Source organism: Kryptolebias marmoratus, linkage group LG24 (assembly GCF_001649575.2).
Source record: "Kryptolebias marmoratus isolate JLee-2015 linkage group LG24, ASM164957v2, whole genome shotgun sequence".
Lineage (NCBI taxonomy): Eukaryota > Metazoa > Chordata > Actinopteri > Cyprinodontiformes > Rivulidae > Kryptolebias > Kryptolebias marmoratus.
Window position 1 is genome coordinate 12,752,854 of NC_051453.1, and position 24,634 is coordinate 12,777,487.

Consider the following 24,634-nt stretch of genomic DNA (forward strand, 5'->3'; position numbering starts at 1 on the left):
GTCCAGATGGTTAGAGTTAACTAGGAGATGTAGGGAGATGAGAAGAGGGAGCAGCCTTTTCCTCCCACCTCCCCCTCCTCCTGGTGGAGCAGATCTGCAGCACAGCTGGCCAGGGCTTTCCTCAACACCATCACTCTTCTCCATCCTCACAAAGCCCCCTAGCCCCCAATACTCAAACCTGTGTGCGTCCTTCCTGCATCTCCACCTCATCATCCACTGATTTTCCACTACTTACCAGCCTTCTTTCTTTTTATGTCACCTGTTTCTATATTCAAACTGATAAATGTATTGATTAAAAACTTCAGCCCTTTATCTCTCTTTCAGCCACTTGAATTCTCCAAAGTCTTTCTCCATATTCTTGCATTTGATGCCAGCTCTCCTTCCACCGACACTAATCTCTGTTTATTTAGCTTTCATCTCCTTCCTCCTTCCTGTGCTCCACATCATACACACTAGCGCACTCTGAAGCACTTGTAACTCAAAGCTCATGTGCATACATGTGTGCATGAGGATACTCTGTGTTTCCATCTGCGTCTGTCTTCACCACAAAGTTTGTCTAAATTGCACAGAGCTCCGACTGTCTAATAGACACGAGTTGCTAAAGTTGCAGTGAGTGGACCAAGCTTCCTTTCTTCTCGTCCTCTCTTGCAGTCATGCCTTTTCTAGACTCGGTGCTCAAGCTAACAGAGTAATCCCACACAAGCACACCATTTCACGGCAAATCAGCAGGAGAAATGTTCAATTTCACGCAAGTGTATTCAGCCTGCAGGAAAACACAGAGACACAGAGGAAGACTGTAATGTGAACCTTTCAGGCACAAAGGAGACACAGACGCTGAATGGTGTGTGTGTGTGTGTGTGTGTGTGTTGGGGATTTTAAATATATTTAAATATATGTTATATAGACTTTAGGTTACTAATAGTTGGTTCCAAAAGAAAACGTTGACGCCTCCTGAAGTCAGAATTCTGAATTTAAAAAGTCAAAATTCTTTATCAACCCTAATCTCAAAATCCAACATCACAGATAAAGTGCATTAATAGACTTTTTATTTGCAGTTCTGTCAGTTTGCATCTCACAAAGTATTGTACAACATTCATTAGTGAACATGCTGTTGCAAGGTTTGAAAATATGAAACACAGAGAAAAACAGCTTCTCTTGTTAATAGTAGTGAATAGGAAAACAGCAAATGTTCTTACACAGTGTCACCTCAAATCAAATGTCCTGTTTCAGATCATCATACTCAAGCTCTTTCTTTTGCCTTTGTCGCCACCTTTTAAATGGATGTTTTATCTTGTGGCCTGCAGTATTGACACTCTCCACCCAACATAAAAATTGCCGCTTGATAAAGATAATAAAGTTTACATCATACAGGCTCTTGTGGTTGACTGTAAGGTGAACCAAGATTGCTGTTAAGACTACATTTAGAAATCAGCTGGCTTTGGTTGAGAGGTAAATTGTGTGTAAAGCCTGCAGAGCACTTCATGCATTTCCTCAGACTGAGATAACTGTTAGTGGTAGTTAGTAAATAATGAACCTCTTGATTATAAGCATATGCAAGTAGGAAAGCCATGATGCTCTTACTGTTGTTCTACAATGTTAACATGGCAACCAAGAAAACCAGAAGAAGCTGGATGCAGGAATAAAGACAAAAGGCTTCCACTCAAGCTTTGATCTTTTTTCTACAAATTTAACTAAGCAGGTGTTTATTCCTAATTATTACAATTATCAGGGGTTTTCTTGTAAATGTACACTGCTTTTAATTACCAGGATCTGCTCATACAACTAAATCAGACATCACGGCTGTGCCGCAGTTTGATCTGGGGAGAAATTAATCATGTTTATGAGCGGCCCAATAAACGAGTCTGCCTGCAACATCAGAGCAGGCAATCAAAGCTGGGGAGGGAAGAGAGCTGGAGAAAAGATGCACTTGCGTAACTGTTTAAGCACGTTTGTGTTTGACAGACGGACAAAACAGAGACGGTGGAAAAATATATTTGGCTGTGTGGAGGAGGGAGGACAGCAAAAAAAAAATATGAGGAAGCTCACGCAGAGACAAAACAAAACTGATAAACAGGCAGGAAAACTCACAGAAGCACAAAGTGGGAGGCGGTGAAGGGAGAATGAGACCAATGATAGGACACGGAATGCAACTCCTTTATGTCACCAGTGTTTTTAAGTGTGGAAAACAGCTTAAAATCTGGAGGATACATTGTCGTCGGCCATATAGCTCTTCCCTTAGCAGGCCTTAACGTGAAGCAGTCCTGGCTATCACATCAGAGACCAGGCATTTCCCTGCCCTCATAAGACTATCATTATTTCATAAATCTGCATTTTATGCAGTCAGCTCTGTTGGTTTGAGTCTCTTGATTCATACTTGTATCAGTGTGTGTCTGTGTAGGTGAAGAAAAACTGAGGAAAACAGAGAGTTGTGGTGAAAGCGTATCTGTGCTGTCTGTGATTAGCATATTTATAAGTGGCTTTCCAGGCTCTCAGGGTCAGTGTAGATCTTACGAGGTACGACGGTAAGCTATCCGTTTTAAAAAGTCCAATTACAGCAAAGGTTGTGAAAATTGACAGTTGTAACTGAACTGCATCTGTTTTTCCCCATAAAATTGGACTTGAATCTTGCAGGTGGAGTATTTTAACTGTGTTGATCAATTTCTAAGATATTTTGAAGTATTTTAGTTTGGTAAAGAGGCAAAACATTTATCTATATTACTGTATGATTAGCTAAATAAAACACAAACATTTTGATATATTTTATTTAGTCACTTATCATGTTATTGTCTTTTTTATTAGCGTTTTCTCCGCAGCAGATGGTACTTACAGCAACCTTGTAAGTACCATCCACCATCAAAAGCAGCATCTCCAAAATGCTGTGGTGTCCAAAAAAATGCCTGTTCTTAAGTATTACATCTTGCCTGTGGATTGAAACAAAACTTGTTTTAGTTTCCATACACCATTACCTGCAAAAAAGCCATTTTCTTTTCCTTTTTTTTTCTTTTACCAAAACATTTGTATTCATCAAGCCTTTAATCACCCACTCTTAGCCTTGTAGTCTCTGAGAAAAAGTGCTTGGTACGAAAAAAATCCAATATGATTAAGACTATGATTGCTGCGTCTAATAGTTTTAGCACCCACACCCTCCATTAAGGAAAACATTGGGTTTGGACCACAGCTCAGCGCAGGCTTCTGACAGAGGGAATCAGCCTGCAGGAAAAGTCTGTACTTCAGTGTCTGAGCTTGCGTGTGTGAGTACAGTAAGAGTGAGTCGTAGTTAAAAATCTGAGCTCATATTGTTGTGTGTGTTGTTTGCACACCCCACAGAGACTCTAAAGCAGATTCGGTCCGACTTGCCGAGGGTTTGTGGTCACCCTGACCAACAGATCAGAGGATTGTGGCTTTAAGTGGGCCACAAATCATCAAAGAGGCCACACCGATGGAGAGGAATGTTGAAGCAGACTGGAGGAGTACAAGATAAACAAGATTACAACTTCTGCACTTTGTCAAAAAGACAAAGAATAAAACAATTTTGGGGGGAAAAAGATTTTTGCAGAAGTTGAAAAGATTGCAACAGTGTTTTGTATCTATTCTCTGCATCATATCTGTTTCTGTGAAAAAAAAACAACAACTAAGTTTAACCTATTAAAAGTCTTGAATTGTATATGTTGTGATTTTTTAATACAATTTAAAACAAAGTCTTAGCTAATAGGGCTTTCGGGCTTTAATAAACTCTAATTACATAAAAATATTCAAATGTTTATCTCATATTTTGTTCATCATTGCTTCATGCACAAAGCACCTTCACATTTACATTGCTAATGCTGAAAGTTATTCCAATAACTCATACGAGGGTTTTATTCAAGATTTCTTCATCTCAGTAACAAACTAAAAGTCCTAAAGTCACTACAGTCCAAGCAGAAAGACTGCTGCACTACTACCTGTCAGAAGGAAATAGGTTAAACAACTTTCCTCTGTTTTGTTTTGGACTCTGATGAAGGTCTTTTTTCACTCAGGTCATTAAAAATATTTAAAACTGGAATGGTTTGCAAGAACTCTGCAGTTCAATTTTAGTACAAGACTGACGTCATGTAGGGACAGGTGCAGAATAAAAATAGGGTTGTCCTAGTTTTTAAGATGTGACCTTGAATTCTCAGTCCATGCGTACGTTCGGTAACTGTGCTCAGAGAAATTTAAACTGTCACTTGAAGTTACCTAAGTTAAATTTGGTGTTTAATGTAGGATTTTGTATCTAACAACAATCATCAATATCACATATAACAATGGAGATGAATCTAAAAATAACAAACACCAAAAGCTACCAAAAGACACAGATCCTGACATTCTCTCCTTGTTTGAACCACATACAAACCAATAGAGCCACTCTACTTCAGGTGTTAAGCACTAACAAAGCATCTGCATCAAAGTGTCTCGAAAATTAACCTCCCTCAGTCACACGTAAACAAGAAAAATGAATGGAGATTTTATAATTCCACGTGATCTGTCTATTTGTCAAGATTGCAGCTGCTGCAAAATGTTGCCTTTTAAATCGTGCTGACCATGTTCTTACTCATGATGCTTACTCAGTGGAAGTAAAAATAATGAGTCAGGAAAACAGACTTAAAGTATTTATTTCAAAGGCCAACATAAAAGCAAACAAGAAGAATAGTTCAGAATAACTCCATATGCACAGCTACAAGAAGGGCAACACTTAAACACAAATCAGTTCAGTTGTGATTCTGGCCAAACTTTAACTTTATCTCCTTCCTGCTTAATGCCGGAGACTTCTGGTCAATTCATAACCTCAACTGGGGCTTGAGAGACACAAACACATTCTCTCACAGTCTTCTACACCTCAGTTTATCAGGCCAAGTCTTACCGCAAAAGAAATAATCTTCCATCTAAATTGGCAATAGTTTCCAAATCTACTGAATTCGTGTATTTTTATTGTCAGAGAAGACAACCTGTTTTTGTTTACCTTATACTTTGGGTTTGAAATCAGTTTTTCTTGCTTTAATTTCTATTTGCATGTAAAAATGATGACACTGTATAAACAGAAGAGTTTGTTTTTTTTAACCCACAAAGCCTTCAGTTTCCCTCTCACCACACTCCCCTCTGAGCCAAAACCTTAATTTACTGTGAAAATTTACCGGAACCCTGGCGGTTTAATACCAGCTATACAGCTTTGACAATATTTAAGTGCTGAAGCTGATGCTGAGGTGAAAGTGCACCAATAGAAAAACATCACACAAACTTCATGTTACTGACCTCTCAGACAACAATACATGTTAAAGATGTTGTGCCCTAGCCTGCAGGGTAGTGTGTGTCTTCCAGTGTTTATATGTTCTGCGTTATGCATCGGTGTGTGCCAGTGACCCCATCGTGAGTGTGGTTATGGGTGAGTAACCGTGGTTTCAATGGCTCCACAGTCACATACACACAAACACAGAGCAGTGCTGACAGACGCTTAACACAGTTACATGTTACAACAGAGGGAATTAAAATGACTGCACCCACAAGTAAAGACTTTGTCAGCCACAGCCATTGTTGTAACAAATGCCATAACCCACAACTAAACATGCACTGATAAACATACACAAACACATAATGACACCGATTTTCTTTATTGTTTTAGGCTAGAACAACCAAAATAAGACTTTTAGAAGGTTGAACTATTTAGAGCTCAGTTGTGTCTTTGCCTTTTCTGCTCTGGTCACTACCTGAGTTTCTATATCTGGCAAAAAGCTAATTCAGAAAAAAAAACAAAAAACATTTGAAATGTTTTGACTGTAGTGATGATAATACGTGGTGATAATACATTAGTTTGTCAATTGTCTACTAAAAAGACAACAAGAAGACAAAGCTCAAGTTTAAGTTCATTTATGTAAATGTGTCAGATTTACATATACAGGCTAATTTCCATCTGCAGTCCCTGACTGGTTGAAGGTACAAGATAAAAAATATGCTACAACAGATAAACAACTAACAACAGGTACATGACTGATAAAATACACAGTTGTAGTTAGCAAAATTACATGATACTGTCCAAAAGATGAATGAAAAAAGCATAAGTTAAAAAAAAAACACGCTCAACAATTTAACAGTTTTGTGTCTTTATGGCCCATTGAGTGATAACGTATCCACATGTAAAAACCATTAAATCGTCTCACACATCATTTCCTCAAAACAAATGTAGTGTAGTTTTTCTGCTTGTGGTTTGACTCGTCTCTGACTATTTCGCCACCTTTTGAATGGGAGATTTATTGTTGCACATTCTACATCAGTACACAAAAATATACACATGCTCATTCCCTGAGGGACCTGATGGACTCCAGTAAATAGGTATAGATGATCAAATTTACCATTACACAAACTTTGCAAACACAGATCTATAAATCAGGCCGAATGGAGAGAAGAAGTATTATGTTAGAAACCAGGTGAGGATTTGACTAAAGGAGCTGAGAAGAGCAAAAAATGGAAAGGAAGAAATGGTATCTGGTTCTGCTGCTGTGTTCGTGGTGTAATGGTTTTTGTCAGTTGACAGTCTTGTTGAAAGCTTTGCCAGCTCTTGCCAAAATGGTGGACGAGGTGCTGCGGGTCTAACTGTATATCTTCATCAGCACTGTTCGTGTCAGGAATCAGTATCTCTAAGAACAGTCGCACGCAGGCTCACGCCAACACACGTGCAGAAGCAGAGCTGAGTCCTGGGATGGGTGACACAGACACATGTTTATCATTGAGGAGATTCGTTGGATTCCTTTCATCTTAAAATGGCTGTCTGATCCCTCAGCTGCTCTTATCTCCCTCTTGCTGTGTATACATTTCTCTTGTTCACTTTCTCCTGAGCTCTACCTGTTTGTCTCTCGTGCACTTTTTCCATCTCTCCTGTCTTCAACTCTGACCTTGTGTTCTTTCATCTGACTCTGTGCCTGTTTTATTCCTCCTCATGGCTTTCATTCGGTCTCTCTTTGACAACGCGAACCACCCATCTGCTTCCCATCTGAGCCCAGACTGACGGGTGGAGAAAGCTGTGGGTTCAGGCCGTGATGCAGTTAAATGGGGAGGAGGGGGCAGGAGGGGCACTTATACCTTACATTTCCAATCAAATTCTTAAATATTATCATTGCTGACTGGTGGACGTATGTGGGGCCTGTGTGATTATGTGCACATGCAATTCAACTCCATTGTATGTGTGTGTTTATGTTGGCACATTCCTTTCATGCATACATGAGGAAAAATAAGACTCATTAAGCCTCAATGGGGATGTTTGCCTTCTCATAATAAATGCATACAGATATCTGGCACGCTACGACACCAACTCCCCCGTTTCCACGTACACACACGTACGCACACAGCAGTTTTCAGTGCAATGAGCTGTCAGTCCCTGTTAGGCTTGGCATTCTCCTTAGCAGGCCGTTTAGATCCCCTTTCAGAGGAGCTGAACTCAGGACCTTTTCCCCCCATCAGCACTTCCAGAGAGTGTCAGAGGCCTGTGCTAGCAGGGAAAGCAGCAAGGAAACAGGACCGACAGGAAGTGAGAGCCAAGGAGCTCTCAAGATACCAGAGTTTATATTTAATCATTTAGTGAAATAGCTTCCATCCTGCGTGAGTTCTACAACTCACAAAGCTGGTTCCTGTGCAGTTTCGAAGTCCATTTCTGTTTTAATCTCGAATAACCGTGTCTTCATGTAAACCACCAAAAGATCACCCTTGTGTATATCAAAAGCCAGCTGTGGGGGCGAAAGAAATCAAGCTTACCAGAGCACATTTACCTTATGAATAATGTTACCGTAAGATTCAATTACATTCTTTCCAAATGAGGCCCTGAAGAACCCACTGCTGATTAAAAGGAATTTATTTGTGTTTCTCTGGGAGACAAAGTGAAATTAAGCTTCTTTTTTTTTTCTTTTTTTCTTAAAAAAAAAGAGCCAAATCAGCAAGTCCAACTGGGTGGACAGAGGTGCCCAACCTCAGCCAGCCATGCTTTAAAAATTATTTCATTCCTAATCCCTGGTGTGTTTCTGACTGCAGCACATCCAAGATAAGCATTTGATTGGTGAGAAAATTGCCTCAGTAGAGAGAACATCTACCATCTCCAAAAACCTTTCAAAAAATAAGTCCCAAAATCTGCTGCCCTCCTCACCAACCTGCTCTCATCTCCACAGCCCGAAACATCCAAGGTTACTTCAAGTGAAGAAAATCCTGAAACATCTTGCAGATGTAAATCAAACTTCATTTTCTGTATTTAACTGTGGTGTGAGTGTAGATGAGCTGTGCACAGGAGAAGCTGATTTGGTTCTTCGGGGTTTCAGGTTTATTCGATGCTAAGTCTCTTGTGCTGATTCAGATAACTTAAAGCGACAGGCAAGATGTCGGTACAAAATTCCACATTAGGATCAGCTCCTTGAAGCAGTCCAGTCTTGCTAAAATTTCATGATATTTATGTGATGATGTTCTTGCCAAGCTTTGAGACTGTTTCGTATCAACATACAAAGGAACAGTCTAAATAAATTCCAGAAAGCACTCCCTACTGTACAGAAGTGACAGAGAAAGTAAATGTTTCATGAAAGTTTGTGTAAAAATTTTTGGAAAAATAAATACAGAAGTCATTTTACATTAAATAAAATAATCGAAAAGAGAGGCTTTATTAGTCAAGCAAATGAGCTTTTGTTTGAGTCAGGATCCAGTTTGTGTAAATTTATGAGGTTTATAATTTTTGACAAGTTGATTTGAACACCATTTTTATATTTAAAATGACAAAAATGATGTTTTACACAAACATTTATGGCATTTTTTTTAAATCAAAGACTAAGACAAAATACAGTTCCATATTATACTTATTAATATTTCAGAAATTTGGTAAATGTATAGATAACATTTACCAACTTAAATTTGCAGAACAGATTTGTTTGATTGAATTATATTGGTGTTGACCCATATTGACTTTCTCAAAATGCAACATTGCCTTTATCAAATAAAAAACAATGTTAGAAATATAGCTACAGATTATTTTTTTATGCTTTGATTTGTTTTAGGAAAATGTGGAATTCATCAAAGTTAAGATAAAGACAAGCCAATGCCTCCTGTCAGACCACTCCTACAATATGGTACAAATTTGTCAGGATTGCTGGGAAATCTCTCCACTATGAGTGAGTGAGTAATCAGTAACCAGCTGGACAGTCATCCAGAGATAGTAGAGCAGTGGAGGAAATTCCCCATGTGATTTCCACATAATCACAATTTCATTTCTGTCAGTCTCGGACAAAATAACAAGACCTCAAGGAAAACATGGAGACATGACCAAGATAAATGAGCCTGGAGTCAGAAAAAAGACCACAATGTTAAATATACAATCACTAATAGCATGAAAGCCAAATTGTTCTTGAGTCTTACTTACAGCCGTGGGAGACAGCAGCTGTACTGGTCAGGACCTTTTGTTCAAACACTGTTGTCACTCTCATCCTTTGCCTATTCTTCCAGTCCTTCAGCATATCACTTCATCCCTCCTAGATTCCCACTAAATACCCTGGCTGTTAGCAGGCATTAAAAAGCCATTCACACTGCTCTGAAGTGCTTGGATTGGCCGTCACCATGGCTGACTAAAGAGGTTTTGAGTGGCCATAAGCTCCTTCCTCTTTCCCTTTCTGACTCTCTTTCTCTGAATCTGTTACAAATTCCCCTCTTCACATTTTGGCAAGCTGATAAAATACACTTGTGAGTTTATTTCCATCCTCACTCACTCTTTCTTCTTCTTTTTTGAACAGCGATTTACCTTTTGACCATGAAAACCCCCCACAAATGCCTACATGATTCATCTGTTAAGACTCCTGTCAGCTGATCTGGGCTTTGACACAACATCTTTAAAATGCAACGAGTTTATACTGTTCTTATTGTCTGTCTCAAAAAAACAACACAAATGTTTATTAATTTGAGCCAAACATTTGCCACCTTTGCCGTACATTCGGCCGGTCTAAATAAATACCTAAAGTCTCTCTCCTTCAGATGTAAAAGTTCTTGAAGATTTTCAAAGCAAACTATGATTGCCTCCCACACTGGGTGGTATATTATGTGATGGTGTCACTGCAGGTGGCTTGGCACAGAGTTGACAGGGGCATCAGAAACCAATAACCAAATGTGCTTACACACCTACTTCCCTTAGCCAAGGTAAACCTGCATGTGTGAATGGGCTTGTACAGACTTCCATGAGATTTTCTTTTACAGCTTTTATTCTTCTCAACGGTCTCTAATCGTCTGTCTCCACAGCTAAGTTCCAGGAATGCTCATTTTGTGTAGAGTCTCTACTTTCCCATGACTTTTAGCTGTAAACTTTGAAGGGTTTTAGCTAACTAGGCCAGGATCTTCTTGTAGCGATTAACATTTTCTGGAGATTTACCTATTTGTACTGATTCACAAACGCACAATGCAATAAGTTGTTTAAATTGGTAATTTATTGGTATTTCTTAAATGCAGAATATATATTTGACAACAAGTATATCTAATGTACTTGTTTTAATTTAGATTAAAATCTAGACATACTGAATTGTTTTAAAAGGGGAAAATAAACAGAACTAAAGTTAATATTTTTCATTGCTATGAAAGGTTTTTGAAATACTATTCTGGTCATAGAATGATATTCAGTGTGTAAGTACCATACAGCCTTGGCAGAGTAAATTATTCATATTGCTAATTGTCTTCAACTGATATATACCATAAAAATGTTCGTATGGACAAATCTCTGCCTTGATTATACCTGCATAACGGAGTTTAAATAGACCTCCTGTATGGCTCCAAAATTCACAAACGTTTGGGACAACGTGCCTCACCTGTTCGCCATTTATATAGGCCTTACCCCATCAAATCCATTTCCCACACAATCCCACATCTGTGAATCACACAACACACACATTCACCTCCACAGTCCCTCAGGCTGACATGTTTCCCTGCTAATCTGTTTGCACAACTCTGGTGTGACCACAGGCCAATTACACACGGTCACATGAAGCACACCCACAGGACAGAATCAGAAAGAAAAATGAGAAAAGAGCCACCCACTGAGAGACCCTTTCCATCTCCCCCTAGTTTTCCTTCCCTTGGACCTTTTCCCCCTCCCGGTGCTCCTTCTGCTCCGGGTCGCTCACTCATCCCATTCAGTTTGGGGCTGTAGTTACAGCTGCCCATCATTTCAGATGTCCCTAAACAACGGCACCCCTCAGAGACCACAGCTCTGCTCCGACTCAGTGAGTAAATTTGATTTCTCATCTCATTTGAGTTCCATAAACTCTGCCATATGTTTGATATTATATTTAAACTGTTCCAGTGGGTGCTGAGAGAGTGCACGGCTTGGGAAAGGTAGAGGAACTGTGCTGGAAAAATTGCCCTGCTGAATGACAGGTGAAATTGACCATGGTGAGAGTTAGGGAGGGGGCACTCCAAACTGAAAGACGGGAAGGGGTAAAACCACAACAGCATCCTATTTTTTTATTGTCATTTTTATTTTGGCAAAGAGAAAACTGTTGAGAGGAGAAAGTGAAAGTATTGCTTTGTTATTGTTCCTATTTGCCCACAAATATAAAAAATGTATTTTTCCTTTTCTCTGTTTCCACTTTTATCCAAGTGGCATGGCAGTTGCTCTGCCTCTTCACTCTGCTTTTCACTATTTTTTACCCTTCAAAAACATTTGCAAAGGAAAACTTAACTACATAAAGGAAGTGACAAGGTTTCTATTTTTATTTTTATCATTGTCCTAATGTTGCATATCTACTTGGTCCTGGTGGGAATGAGCAAAAACACAAGCAATAATCCTAAACATTTATTTTTATTAAACCAAATATGCAAAGGCTAATTGTGTCAGGCTGGAATCATTACATTACAAAAAGAAAGAGATGTCATGGGTGTGGGTGTGTTTGGGTGGGTGTGGGGTGGGGATGGGGGGATTTGAAGTCCTTGGGCTTTAGCCAAAGAAACAGGGTCATTCAGGGGGCAAGTGCAAGGCCAGCTGAGTTAGACCAAGTTCTTTAAACTCTAATTTGAAAGATGAAACACAGGCAGAAACGCTTCAAATTTGCTTTACTCCAGAGGGAAAACTACAGTAAAATAATTAGGTAGTAAAAAAAAAAATGGTGAAGAAACTCTGAGATATTAAGTGTGAGTGAGAGTGCGAATGGTTGTCTGTGTTCTTTGTCTCTATGTGGCCCTGTGACGGACTTGTGACTTGTTTATGGTGTCCCCGCCTCTCGCACAGTGACCACTAAAGGTGGGCTCCAGCTCCCCCACAACCCTGAATGGAAAAAGCAGGTTAAGAAAATGTACAGATAGATGGAAATTTGGTGAAAGATTTAGCAACATTGGGGCCCTTCACTAACCTAAAAGATTGTCTATTAAGTTGGGATCACTTTCTAAATTTAGGCCTCTCGTGTTTTTGCTATTTTAATGTACTCTTTAAAGCAGACAAATAAACTGCATCACATTGCCTCCACTGTTAGGTATCTAACTGTTTGCTGCAAAGACAAAACTATTATAGACTGGATTCTTCTGTTATGTGTTAAAGGAAACAGCTTGACTACAGTTTAAGAGGCAAGTAACTCGAAACAGGTATGTAAAACGAGGATGAACATTTGGATAGAAGACATCATTTTTCAAGCAGAGCTCAGTCTGACCTGTTAAGTTCTGTGTTTGTGCTTTCTCTTATCTCTTTAGGTAATCTATCCCAGCAAAAATGTTGTTTGTATTAAGTACCAGAACATCTGATGTCTTGTTAATAGAACTGGAGCCTCCCTCCCGCTTCCCCACATCTCCCTCTCTCCATATACCTGATGCCTAGTTTTACTTTTCTGGCTGTCTGCCCGATTGTCAGCGTCCTCTCTAACTTTATCTACCTCTCCTCAGCACTTCAGCCTCAGCTAAATTCTCTCTGAAGGAGACGTGTGCAAAGGGAGTTGCTATACCAACTCATACTTGTGGAGCCACTGCAAAATGATTTATGTGCCCCCAAATAAAGTTTAAGAGTGGTACCTTGTTTCAAGTAGTTTTTCCATAACTAAACTGCAGTTTCCTGTGAAACAATGTTGGGAGTTTCAAAGAACTTTCACTCTGAGACCTGGATTTAAAACGTTTTAGTGTTAGAGAATCCGATCGCTGTTATCATGTTGCTGAAAGAGCTTTCTACAAAAGATAAGACATTAATTGTTCAGAACTTTTCCACAGAACATTTCAAAAGATCTGAACCATCACTTGAATTTCATTTTATGTAATTCTGCAAAACTGCAAATGAAACCACAATTCTGACTAGACTATTATAACAGAAGCAAAATATATAGTTAAAGCAAATACATTTGCCCTGCAGAATAGTGCAAGAAAATATTCGAGAGGGGAAATGAGCTTGAGCTTGTTGTACTTTTGTTTTTGGGGAGAGGGGCTACAGAGAGGTCAAGGTGCAGAGGGTGAGTGTGAGGAGAGATAAAGTGCTCCACTGGGTTGTGTATAATGGGAAATGGACAGAGGGCGGCAGAAAAGAAGCATAGGTCACATTAAAACAGGGTTCAGTGAGAGGGCTCTGCTAATGCTACCTAATCTCCAGAAAGCCTGGATCACACAACACACAAGGGCCAATGCAGCTCTCTGTCTCTGGTTGTTGGCGAGTAGTGTGTGAGGTGTGACAGGTTTATGTGGCTGATGTCATCACGAAGCCTTCAGCATGGAAAGTTGCACGCTGTGGCATTCTTACAAGCTTTTTCCATGTTTACCTCCCCCCTCACTGATAATAATATGCCACACCTTCTGGTTAGTTTGTTGTCAGGTGATTCTGTTTCACTCTGCACATTCTTTCACAACCATCTAAGAATCACAGCTTTATTTTCATACAAATTATTTTTTCACCTGGGAGAAACTAATATGGCAATTATATTGAGTTACAAAGTCAGTAAAGAAGAAGGTCGGGGTGGCTGCATAGGTCAACCAAACATGAGATTTCTACATGTAAAACAGTTGCTTCCTGTTTTCTATAAACGGTCTGTAACCCAAACTAAACACTAAATAATGACCATGATTGCTCCCTTCATTTACTAAAGCTGTCTATGAGCATACACCAAATGAATCTACTGAATATGATGTAGCTATGTCATAAACCTTTTTACTGGGTTTGTAAAGATGACATGCACTGGTGATTTTTGAGAAATTCAGTTACATTATTTGACATCAGTGAAGAAAACGGCTAAAATAGATTAAACATTTCTTGTTAAAAAAAGATGTACATTTTGTTGACTTGTTTCTTTAATTTATCCAAACTGTGTGTAACATTGTTCAGTTCACTGGACTGATTTTCATCTACTGCACCCTATCTCCTTCTTTCTCTTCATATAGGTATTTTTCATGTATGCTTTTTCTTTTCTCCTATGAAACAAGTAATGTAACTTTGCCAGCCATCAGCTAATGGGCACAGTAACAGTAAAACTCTACAACAAAGTTTGACATGCTCATAAAGTTATCATGATCGTTTGGACCACCTACTTTCAAGCACTTTGCAACCCCTTAAGAGAATTACTGTCTGCTGCCTCAATAAATACATAGTTAATAATTCATATTATATTTAGTATTACATCAGCTATTTATTTAACATGAAATAGCATTAAAATGACAAGATTTAGACTTAATAAAACTTTAACAGATTTCCTCATAATTTCTTTGAGTCTCACATAAGACACGTTTTTATTGGAAATAGCAGAAAAGAATACAACGCCCATCATTCTGCATTGTTTTACCACACCCTTGCTGGAAAATATGGGTGAATACATATGCAACAAGATGCTTTTTAAGAAATTTCATTTGATCTATTCTGTGTTAAATTTTGTGGATGTCAGATGGCTTCAAGTGAGGTTCAGTGGATACATGTGAGGAAATGTTACATTTCTGATTCAAAAATAAAGATGTGTTTTATGAATTATGAGCTATTTATTCTAGAGAATCTTAAATTTTTCTCACAAGATCTAATACAAAGACAGTTTAAAATAAAGGTTGACAGGTCAAAAACAAATAAATATAGAGTAGACAATTTATGCAAGTCTATTTTGTGTAGTCTGGGTATATCAATTAGTGAACAGAGAACATAATCATGAAGAAAAAGGAGGCGTGAATGTGGTGTATTTTTTCTGAACTTTATCAAAGAAAAAGCTCAGAAGCTTATAAGATCTCAGATTTGGTTCAAGCAAGTGGTTAAACAAAGGTTATAAAACAATAATGTCCCAAAAGACAACAACATTCCAGAGGGGCCAAGCAGGTCTCTGAGGAAATCAGTCACATTCTTGTCTGTGATCAATCAGCCTCTGGCCCAGACAACCTTAGGTCAAACTGAGCCATCCTTGCAACCTGCCCTTCCCACAAAAAGCAACCTCCAGCTTTGAATCATTTTCTTCTGTCTGTCATGTTTTCATGACCAAATACTGTAAGTAATAACAGTATAAAATAAACATAACCGAGACTAATTGCCTGCTGGAAAACTTGCTCAACCTCCCTTTGATTAACTGTAATTTCCACTCTGAGGATGACTAAATAATTAAACAGAAACTGCTGTGTAGGTGTGCTCAGCAGGTTTGGTTCTCATTTAAAAAAGGGTAAAGTGTGGAGTGAAGAACCCAGAGAGTGACGTGAGCTTGTTGCAGTTTAAACAAAAAGGAACCCTACTTTTTTATGTGGGCAAAGGAAAGACGGAGGAAGAATTTGGTACAATTAGCTCTGACGCATGGAGGAGCACTCCGACCTCTCGCGCTCAAATCGCAGCCGCCACAGCACTCAGCTTATAGTGACAATGTGGTGGAGTCATTACCTGAAATCTCACAGGTACTCGCAACAGAAAAGGACGTGACCTTGGCTGGATTCAGCGAACCGAGACAGCGCAGTGAGATTTACAGGACAGAAATTGATTTATAAACTCTGTAAAAGTGCAACTTTTTGAGAATAAAAAGCTCAGCTCTGCATATTCAATCACTTTTTGGGTGTTACCGCTTTCCATGCATTACTTCTTACTTAGATGAATTGAAGATTTTCCAGTTTAAAAAAAAAAAACATGTTGAACTGAACTTTTTTTGTATCCATGTTACTTTCCAACAATTCTTATCTACTGTACTTGCCACTGGATTATGTGAAAGAACAATTTTTTCTTGATCATTTTCAGGAATCAAGCACAAGATTTATAGTCATTTATTTTGTGGTCAAGTGCACAGTGCCACTGTACTTCGCTCTGTCAAGCAGTGAGCCTGCAGAACTCTGGCCAGAACATAATTGTCTAAGTGCTTCTGGATGGCAGTGAGCTATTTGGTCATTAAAGGGCTTATTAAGTCATTAGTGCAACAGTGGAACTGCCGTCTGCCTGCCGATGGGACCAGATGATCAGCCTGATATGTTTTACCTTGCACATATTTACGCAGATAATTACAGGTTTGATGTGAGACGCCCTCAGATGTCAAGCTTAAAGTGGCAGTAGACGTCACCAGGACACTTTAAAGGTAAAGCGTCTTCTATGTCTTACCTATTTTTTCCCACTCTGTGTTGTAATTGTTTATGTGAAGATGAGCAATGGGATGATCAGAGACTTTGGTTATGTCAAAGGAAGCAAAAAGAGTTCAAAAATGATGAGAAGATCGGAGGAAATGAGCAGAGAATTGCTTTTTCCATCAGTCAGACTTTTGCCTGCACCTCCCTTCAAAACCCAAGCTTACACGCCCATCACTGAATGTAAATATTTAGATATGAGCATATTTGGATGTTACTTAATTTCTCTCTAAAATATTTCCTGTTTGGAAAAATACAATCCAAGAAACACAAAGCAAAATATTCAGCATGATTTGATGTGACATGAGAGTCTCACTGTTACTGCTGTTATTCAAAGCAAAACTAGCACAACCTTTGGAGACACTGATTGCTCTGGCCTCACAATATTATATGATCTGCCTCCCATAAATGCTGATCAAAGAACCGCTGTGAGCAGCCAGAAACCTCCAGATCCACACAGTTAAGGATGTTCCCCCTAGATTTGCTGGTTTTACTGTTTTTAAATCCTTTTTAAATTGCTGATTTGTATCTTCAAGGCCTGCATTTTAGTGGGTTCCATCTGAATTGGAAAACCAAATACAAATCAAATTGAAAATTATATAAAGTAATATTGGCTTATGGAAAACACAGATTTTGTGGGTATAAACAGAGTTAAAGGGAATCTCTTTGACCAAGACAGGACAAAAAACTCTCTATATGGCAGTTGTGTCCTTTTCCTTCTGACATGTAATTTTTTACCAGCCGCCATGAAAGATGGGCAATAAAGTAATTGCCTGTGTCTGTGGTACATTTGTTCATTTGTCTGTTAGCAAAATATTTCATAAACCAGTGGACAAATTTTAATGAAACTCCCAGAAGGTGATTGTTGGAGGTACATCTACAACTAATTAACTTTTGGAGTCAACCTGATTTAGGATAGCCCCACAACTAATTAACGTTAACAAGCACAAGAAATGCTATAACTTAGTCAATTTTACAAATATTGGGATAAAATTTGGTGTGGTTGTAGCTGAGAGTCATCCCCACCACAAACTGCAAGCCCTAGCAGACTGCTTAGGATCTTTCTTTAAAACTTTGTTATGAAACCCAGTGGGCAATAGGCATTGCATGAAGGCATGCCTAGCTTTTATAATTTTTATGTTTTCATGTACATACTAAAGAGCCTAAATGTCATATCATTGCATATTATTATCATATATATTACATAGACTGCATGACTAAATGACCAATCCTGCAGTCAGGTAGAATAGAAGTCATACTGCTTGATGCAGACAATGCAAACAATGCAAAGCCTATTCAAAAAGAGGAAATCCTCTTGCTGAGAAGGAAACACGTTCTGTCCAGCATCCATCAGTCCTCTCTTATTGTGTGTTTGTTCAAGTCATCACAGAAAGTAGCTGAACAAAACTCAACCTGGTCAAAGGTTGATCTTGTTAGACTTTGTGCTGCGGGCCAGCTCAGAAGTGCCCAGACTTGACCCCAGCAGACTGCCAGTCTCCTTACTGCTCTGCTGCTCATGGTTCCACTACCACCTCCTGCCGTGACCCCTGCCCCCTGCCCAGGAGAAAGGCGCCATCAATGTGATGTAATTTCTCTTCGACATGGGCCACGAGCCTGAGCTGAAATGTGACCCTGGGAAAATAAATATGGGTGTTTATTTGGTAGGGATATAAGAGGCTCAAAGGCCAGAGCTGATCACAGGTTTCCTAAAATTAGATTTGCACAAAAGCTGCTTTTGACTCAGTGTACAGTAAACTCAAAATTATTAAAGGTATGATGATAAGAATTAGTCATGTTAATCACCATAACACCATCAAGATCCTGTGACTGCAGAAATTGTTAAACAAGACTGGTTTTCAACTTCATCTTTGAAGTCAGCATTATATAGATGATGGATGCACTTACATAATAAATCATGATGTCACTTTAATGATTCACCCTTGTGGGAATAGAAAGCTTTTAAGGTTTTTGCAGCTTGAACTAACTAAACTTTCTCCAGCCCTTTCCAATCTTTGCTCAAAGCGTTTGGTGCTAGCTGTCCTGCCCAGCTGTCAAGCCACATCAGCCTTCTAAGAACTAGAGAAGAACCATGCACAGTGCCTTTGCTTCCACAGCCTCTAAACTGCTTCTAACAGAAATATTTACACCTCTCTGTGATCTAAAGACACCACAGACGGATCTCAGACAGACAGAACTTTTGTTGGAGTGATCTAAAAAGGACTCCGGTATACCTAATGTCTCTTGATTTCTTTCAAGCTAACCACTTTAAAACATCCATCTTGCCTCTTTTTTTCTTCTCTGGGCAGCTCCTGTATTCTGTACTTCTTTTTGATCAAATGTGACTTTCTTTGAGGTCGTAGGTATCCCGACAAAAGTCAAACATTGGAGTTAGAGAAACCTTTGCTAAGCTCATCACTAACTGCTTCTAGTTTCTTTACAGAGGCACCACCAGGACCAGATGCATGTGAGGAACCTACTGATTCATCTTCATCTAAAGGCTCCTATGTAATGTCAAAAATTACAGGATATTTTAGGCCGGTACTTTTTTATTTAGGAACAAAAATTTAGTTTTTTTAAAAGATATGGAATCCTTCCAAATTCAGATCCCCCTTTTCTTGTGTTTCAGATTAGTGTTACTAGTGCAATGATGCCCATCGGTCTCCCATTTTCAGCCTCACAGCTGCTTCTACACCACACTTGATCTATCCCCCAGTCAGCGTCTGTCTTTTTACTTTCTCTCTCTGGTGTTTCACTTTTCTTTCCTCTGCACCCACACAATTTCCCTTTGACTCTGGGTCTATCCATCCTCCTGACCTCATCATTGTTACAGTCAAGCGTGGAGGGATCCAATCAACCATGGTGTTCAGATTAAACCACGCATTATTGTAATTGAGAATAATGGTTTCCATGTCAGCTTCAGCACAGCTCTGCATTGTTCTTATACATATCTGGAAACAAGAGGGGTCAGGGCTCAGGAGTTCAGTGTTGCCTGTGATTGAGCTGGGCAAATTTTAGGCTATTTGTCTTTTTTTATTGTCAGTAAAACTCTTATCTGATCTTGAAGACCTGCCTTGTGTAAATAGTTCAAAGGCCTGCTTCCTCAAAAATGCAAACACTTTTTTCTAAAACAGGACTAAATACAGTTCAGTGTTAAAAGCAGTTAAACTACAGGTAAAAAGAAAATGGCCCGGCTGCATACATAACAGATCTATCAGCATAAAGTCCAGCCAAAGGTATTAGAATTTAAAACTGTTTGCCTTGCAGAGCTTATTTCTAGAGTCAGTAAAGCTCCTTGGCATGTGGTGTGCATGCAGTGCCATTTTGACAGCATAGTTAGGAGGTACTGATGAAAGTGGAGAGACTCGAAACCGACTGCCTCTCAAATTAGCTGCAAAGCCCCCTGTGCTGTCACATGGACTTTTACCCCCCAACAGATTCTATTGCGGCGCACCATAAATGTGCCTGTGTTGAGTTTTGCATGGCAATATGGTGTGACTTTTTGCAAGTAATGCTGCACACGTGTTAAAAGAGCAGAGCATCTCCCTCTTGCTGTCAAGTCTCATCATTTTACTACGACCTCCCACATTCTCAAAGAGTCTCCAGTCTCATTATGTTAGAAGGCCGCAAACTAATTCTATAAATAGACAAGTCCATCGTTTATCATCATACGAGAAATAAAGTTGGATGTATTCCCTGTGCTCTGCTCATCAACTAATTAGAGTGTCTCACTCATCTTTAGGTTTCCTGTTGCAGTCCAAGCTCAGCAATATAAGAGCCAGTCAGCATCAAAAGAAAGGAGAGCTCTCTGCTCTTTTCACCTTTGTTAATCTTTTTTTTGTGCACTCTGCTTCTGCTCATACCCTTTCTGCGGGTTGAGTATGTTTGTTTACTTATATGGAGGGACATCCATAACCATAAAGCTGTCTTCATGCAGACACATATTGTTGTTGTATTTTTTATCTCATAGTATCTTCTCACACATTCTGTAGGTTTTTCAGAGGTGAAACTCGAATGAACTGTGCACACTGAAATCTTTTTGTAGACCTTAAAGGCCAACTTCCTTGTCTTCACAGTTTCATTACTAAACAAAAGCTAAAAGAAACACAATTTGCTCATCCAGCTTTCTTATCTGGCTTTTCAATTCTCCAGATGTTCCGGCTGTGAATCAATGGCAATAAAATAAAATAAAATAAAATAAAATAAAATAAAATAAAATAAAATAAAATAAAATAAAATAAAATAAAAGTGGTTGATATCCTCTTACCTGAGAGAAGTTTAGCCCATTTAAGGGGTGACACTGCTCCTCCACCCGCTCCACTGCCCCTGTTGTTTTTCCCATTCGCTCTGCCTCTTGAGCCAAATACAAGTCCAGCACCGGTGTCCCCCTGGACCGCACGTCCCATTCCGTCAGTGAGTTGACCATTAGCATCACCCACACCGGCCTCTTCCTCTCCCAGTTCCCTGCGATAGCGTTGAACAGGTAGTCGGCATACAGTCCCCGGCCTCTCTGGTCAGCGGTCATCCAGTAGGGCATCATGTGTTTGACGTAGTCCAGGTGACGTTTGAGGCGACGGTATAGGTCTCGAGGTAGAAGGGTCTGCAGGTTCTCGCCGTGGGGGAGCAGCTGGCAGCTGGTCAGTTTGGAGATGGTCAACGGGTCAGTCAGGTCCAGCTCAAAGAAAACATTCTTGCTGCTGTGGAAAGCCTGTTTGGAGCTATTAGGGATGAAGTCCCAGACTCGGGTGTAGGGCACGTGGATGGTGCCAAACAAGTAAGCAGGGGGGTGAGGAGGTGCTCGGTTTACTCTCCACAGGAAAGAATTGAAGTCGCTTTGCTGTAGGAGAGGAGAGACAAAGAAAATATTACCCAAAATCATCACTTTAGAGCAGGTCAGCTTGCATTAAAGCAAACACTTTATTCCTTTGTAGTGGTTTAGTGGCTCACAGGCTCAGGTCAACAAGTTAAAAGCTAAAATATAATTTTAAGATGACAGCAGGGGAAATATGAATTCTGTTCAGTACGGGCCTGTACTGCAGGCAGGCAGTTTATAGTGGGGCCTTCTATAGGTAGGAAACAGACCCCAGTGTATTGTTGAGGTGCATACCTCATGTTGCCAAAACCTCCTTCAGCCTGGGAAGCATTTTCAAGGCAGCAGTACCAAATATACTGCACTGGAGCTCATAAAAAGACTAAATCTGGAATAAACCTGCTCTCCAGTCTGACCTATTTGTGACACTTCTGTTTGTGGTAGTCTTAAATATAGCATTGTATTTTTCTGCGGTTTGAGCATCGGGAAGCATTTGTGGATTATAGTTATAGTTAAACAAAACAATGTCACAAAGGGAATTAAATAATCACAGTCCTTTTCAAACAAGCATCAGGCTCTGGTGCTTTTTAAAAATATGTTTCTTGTTTAGTGCTCAGCCAATGTGCCGTGCATGTGCTATGACTTTTGACATTATCTGAATATATGAAACAGAATTTGCTTCTCTAAACAATTTCAAACTTCTGGCCACCGAGACACAGTGTAATCAGGCATTTGTGGGATGAAACCCATTACTGTAATATAAAGTTATTCTTAGAAAATGTTTACTTCTAGAATGAAATCAAGATTTCCTTCAGTCATAATTCACACTGCCAAAGTTGTCTTTAAGATTTCAGATTGCAGCCAATTGCGTGTAAAGTCTTCTCCAGTCTAATTAATTGCAATGAACATCTCGGGTTTTTCCTGGCACCGTCTCTAGTTCGACAAACTAAACACAAATGCTGTAGCCTATAAAATTTCATAACAGCGGCGCAGAGACTTTACAGATAAGCCGAAATGTTTAAATTGAGGAGATTTTAACATTTTTGACACTGGCCCACCCGACGCTACAGACAGACCTAGTTTCTGCGTTCATCTACATTTTCCCAGTCTAAAAGGATTTCTGCGCATGGAGCTTTTTATTTCCGACCAAATGTGCTTTTAAGGCCCCTGTAGCCACGGAGGAGGACGTTTCGACATGGAAAGTGTGGTTGTGAGTGATTAACTTATGAGTCCTGACGAGAGAAAAGGAGAGAGATCCTCTCTGCTGATGCAGCGCTGACTTTTGGAGAGCCTTGACGCGCGGTGCGCCGTTTTTTATGAGGGTAATTACTCTTAATATGAAACAGAGACCACTAAACTGACGCATACAAATCACATGAAGCCTTTACAGATCTCTGACTGCTGCTGATCTTTTACATTTTATATAAACATAATGTAGATACGATTGGTACAGCTAAATGATAGATCATTCCAATCCACCTGTTTCTCGTGGGATCCATTGTTTCTCATGCAGAGACTCTCACCGGGCGTGTGTGCCGGACAGCCTATGATCTGCACAGTCCCGACTGCTCTATATGGTTTATTTTTCCCTTAATGTCCGATATGAGGTTTTATGAGGCCGCGTGCTGCGCTGAAACACTACTACTTTCTGTAAGGTCAATGAAACTTTTCCAAATGAAGTCAAGTCAGCCGTGGGTGTTCCCCACATTGTCACATAAACAGCCATAAAGTTGGCGAGCTCACTCGGTTTCTCTTGGCACAAAAAAAAAAAAAACCAAAAAAAAAAAAAAAACCCTTTTTTTACTGTAAAGGCCCAGATCTATAACCGTGCGCACTGCTGCGGATTTCTGAATCAGCTCAAATACTTTGCAGGACATTATTATTATTAGTAGTAGTAGTAGTAGTAGTAGTAGGCCTATGTTTAACATGATCAACATTATTTTTATTATTGCTGTTGTTGTTGTCTCTCTCGTACAAATACGCGCATCTTGCCTGGATCTGGTTTTTAATATTTGTCTGTAAAAGTCCTAGATTTTTACCAATAAATGTATAAGGCACACTTATAACATGCCATAAAATGAACATTATTTTTAGTGTCTGACTTTAACATTTTGGGCCATATTAACGCAGTTCTCCTTACTTTACAGCTAGAACAGTTCTGACAGCAAGTGTAAGAGATGTGAAACTGAGTCAGTCCGCTTTCTGAGCTGTACAGCCAAGTTATTACAGGGTCAAATCCTGCATCATGTAAAACTGAGTAACTCGTGTACAGAGATTTGGAAACTTGAAAGAAGCGCCTCATAAAGACTCACCGACTTCGGTGCGTCGCACTGCCTCGGTCTGCCCGCGCGCTCTGGACCCCAGGGTGCCACAGCCTGCAGGAGCCCGCTCAGAAGCACCCAGCTGAAAACCGGCCCGAACACCATCATGTTGGAGGTGACAGGACACTTGGAAACTTTTGTCTCTTCCTTCCTTTCTCCTGTCTTCTTTTCTCGTCTGTCCTTCTGATGGAAGGGAAACGCTACCGGTGGCCCCCGGGCTCACATGTGCAACTCGGCTGGAGGACCATTCCGCCTCATTCCCTGACAGCGCTCAGCCTCTGAGTTTGTTTTGGTTTCTGCTCGCAGTTTCTCGTGTCCTGTCCTCCCCCTCCTCCTCCTCCAAGCTCTCCTGCATGCGCACTCCTGAGAGCAGGAACTCAAAACTCTTTGGAGAGTTTGCGCTCCGCGAGTTTGGAGTGTCCTGACTGGGCGAGAGAGGGAGGTGGGACGAGAGGAGTACCCTTCACCCCCACCCTCACCCAACACACACACACTTTCCACACGCAAGTTCTGCACACACTGCAGTGAGTGAGAGCGGGTTCAGTGGAGGATGACAAAAGCCTCTAAAGACAGATCCTGAAAGGCTTCCTTTTGATGGAATATTTACATCCCAGTTTAACAGTGTAAATGCTGAGTCAGCAATATTGTTTCCCTGTTTTTCTTATTTTTCCTTCCTATGTTTCCTTTTCATTTATTTGACTTTATATGGCAAACTAACTACTTCTGCATACTTTAACCGATCATACATCAAAACATTTAATCTGTTCACAAGATGAGTGCTATGACTTTTGATTTTGTAGCTTTTATGCTATTCAAAATATTTAACTTTATTTACAAAGAAAATCCCTATTAAAATATATTAAGATTTCTTCAAATCCTTCAAAAGTATTGTTCACTTTGAATTCTACCTCAGCATGCTTATGCTAAAACTATTAGGACTACTGGTAATGCTATTACTGCTAAT

At 39.8% G+C, this 24,634-nt stretch overlaps 1 protein-coding gene across 2 annotated transcripts in view; it reads right to left on the reverse strand.

The window, feature by feature from the left end:
- The window catches only part of trabd2b (TraB domain containing 2B), a 53,118-nt gene extending 29,048 nt beyond the window's left edge, over positions 1–24,070 (reverse strand). The window contains exons 1-2 of one of the 2 annotated variants that reach the window (XM_017406895.3): positions 23,662–24,070; positions 20,807–21,376 (exon numbers count right to left, since the gene is read on the reverse strand). In XM_017406895.3, the coding sequence (XP_017262384.1) occupies positions 20,807–21,376; positions 23,662–23,778 (687 nt within the window). In that variant the 5' untranslated portion in view covers positions 23,779–24,070. The remainder of the gene's footprint in view (positions 1–20,806; positions 21,377–23,661) is intronic. The other variant, XM_017406894.3, reaches the window with a different exon arrangement.
- Between the last annotated feature and the right edge of the window lie 564 nt (positions 24,071–24,634).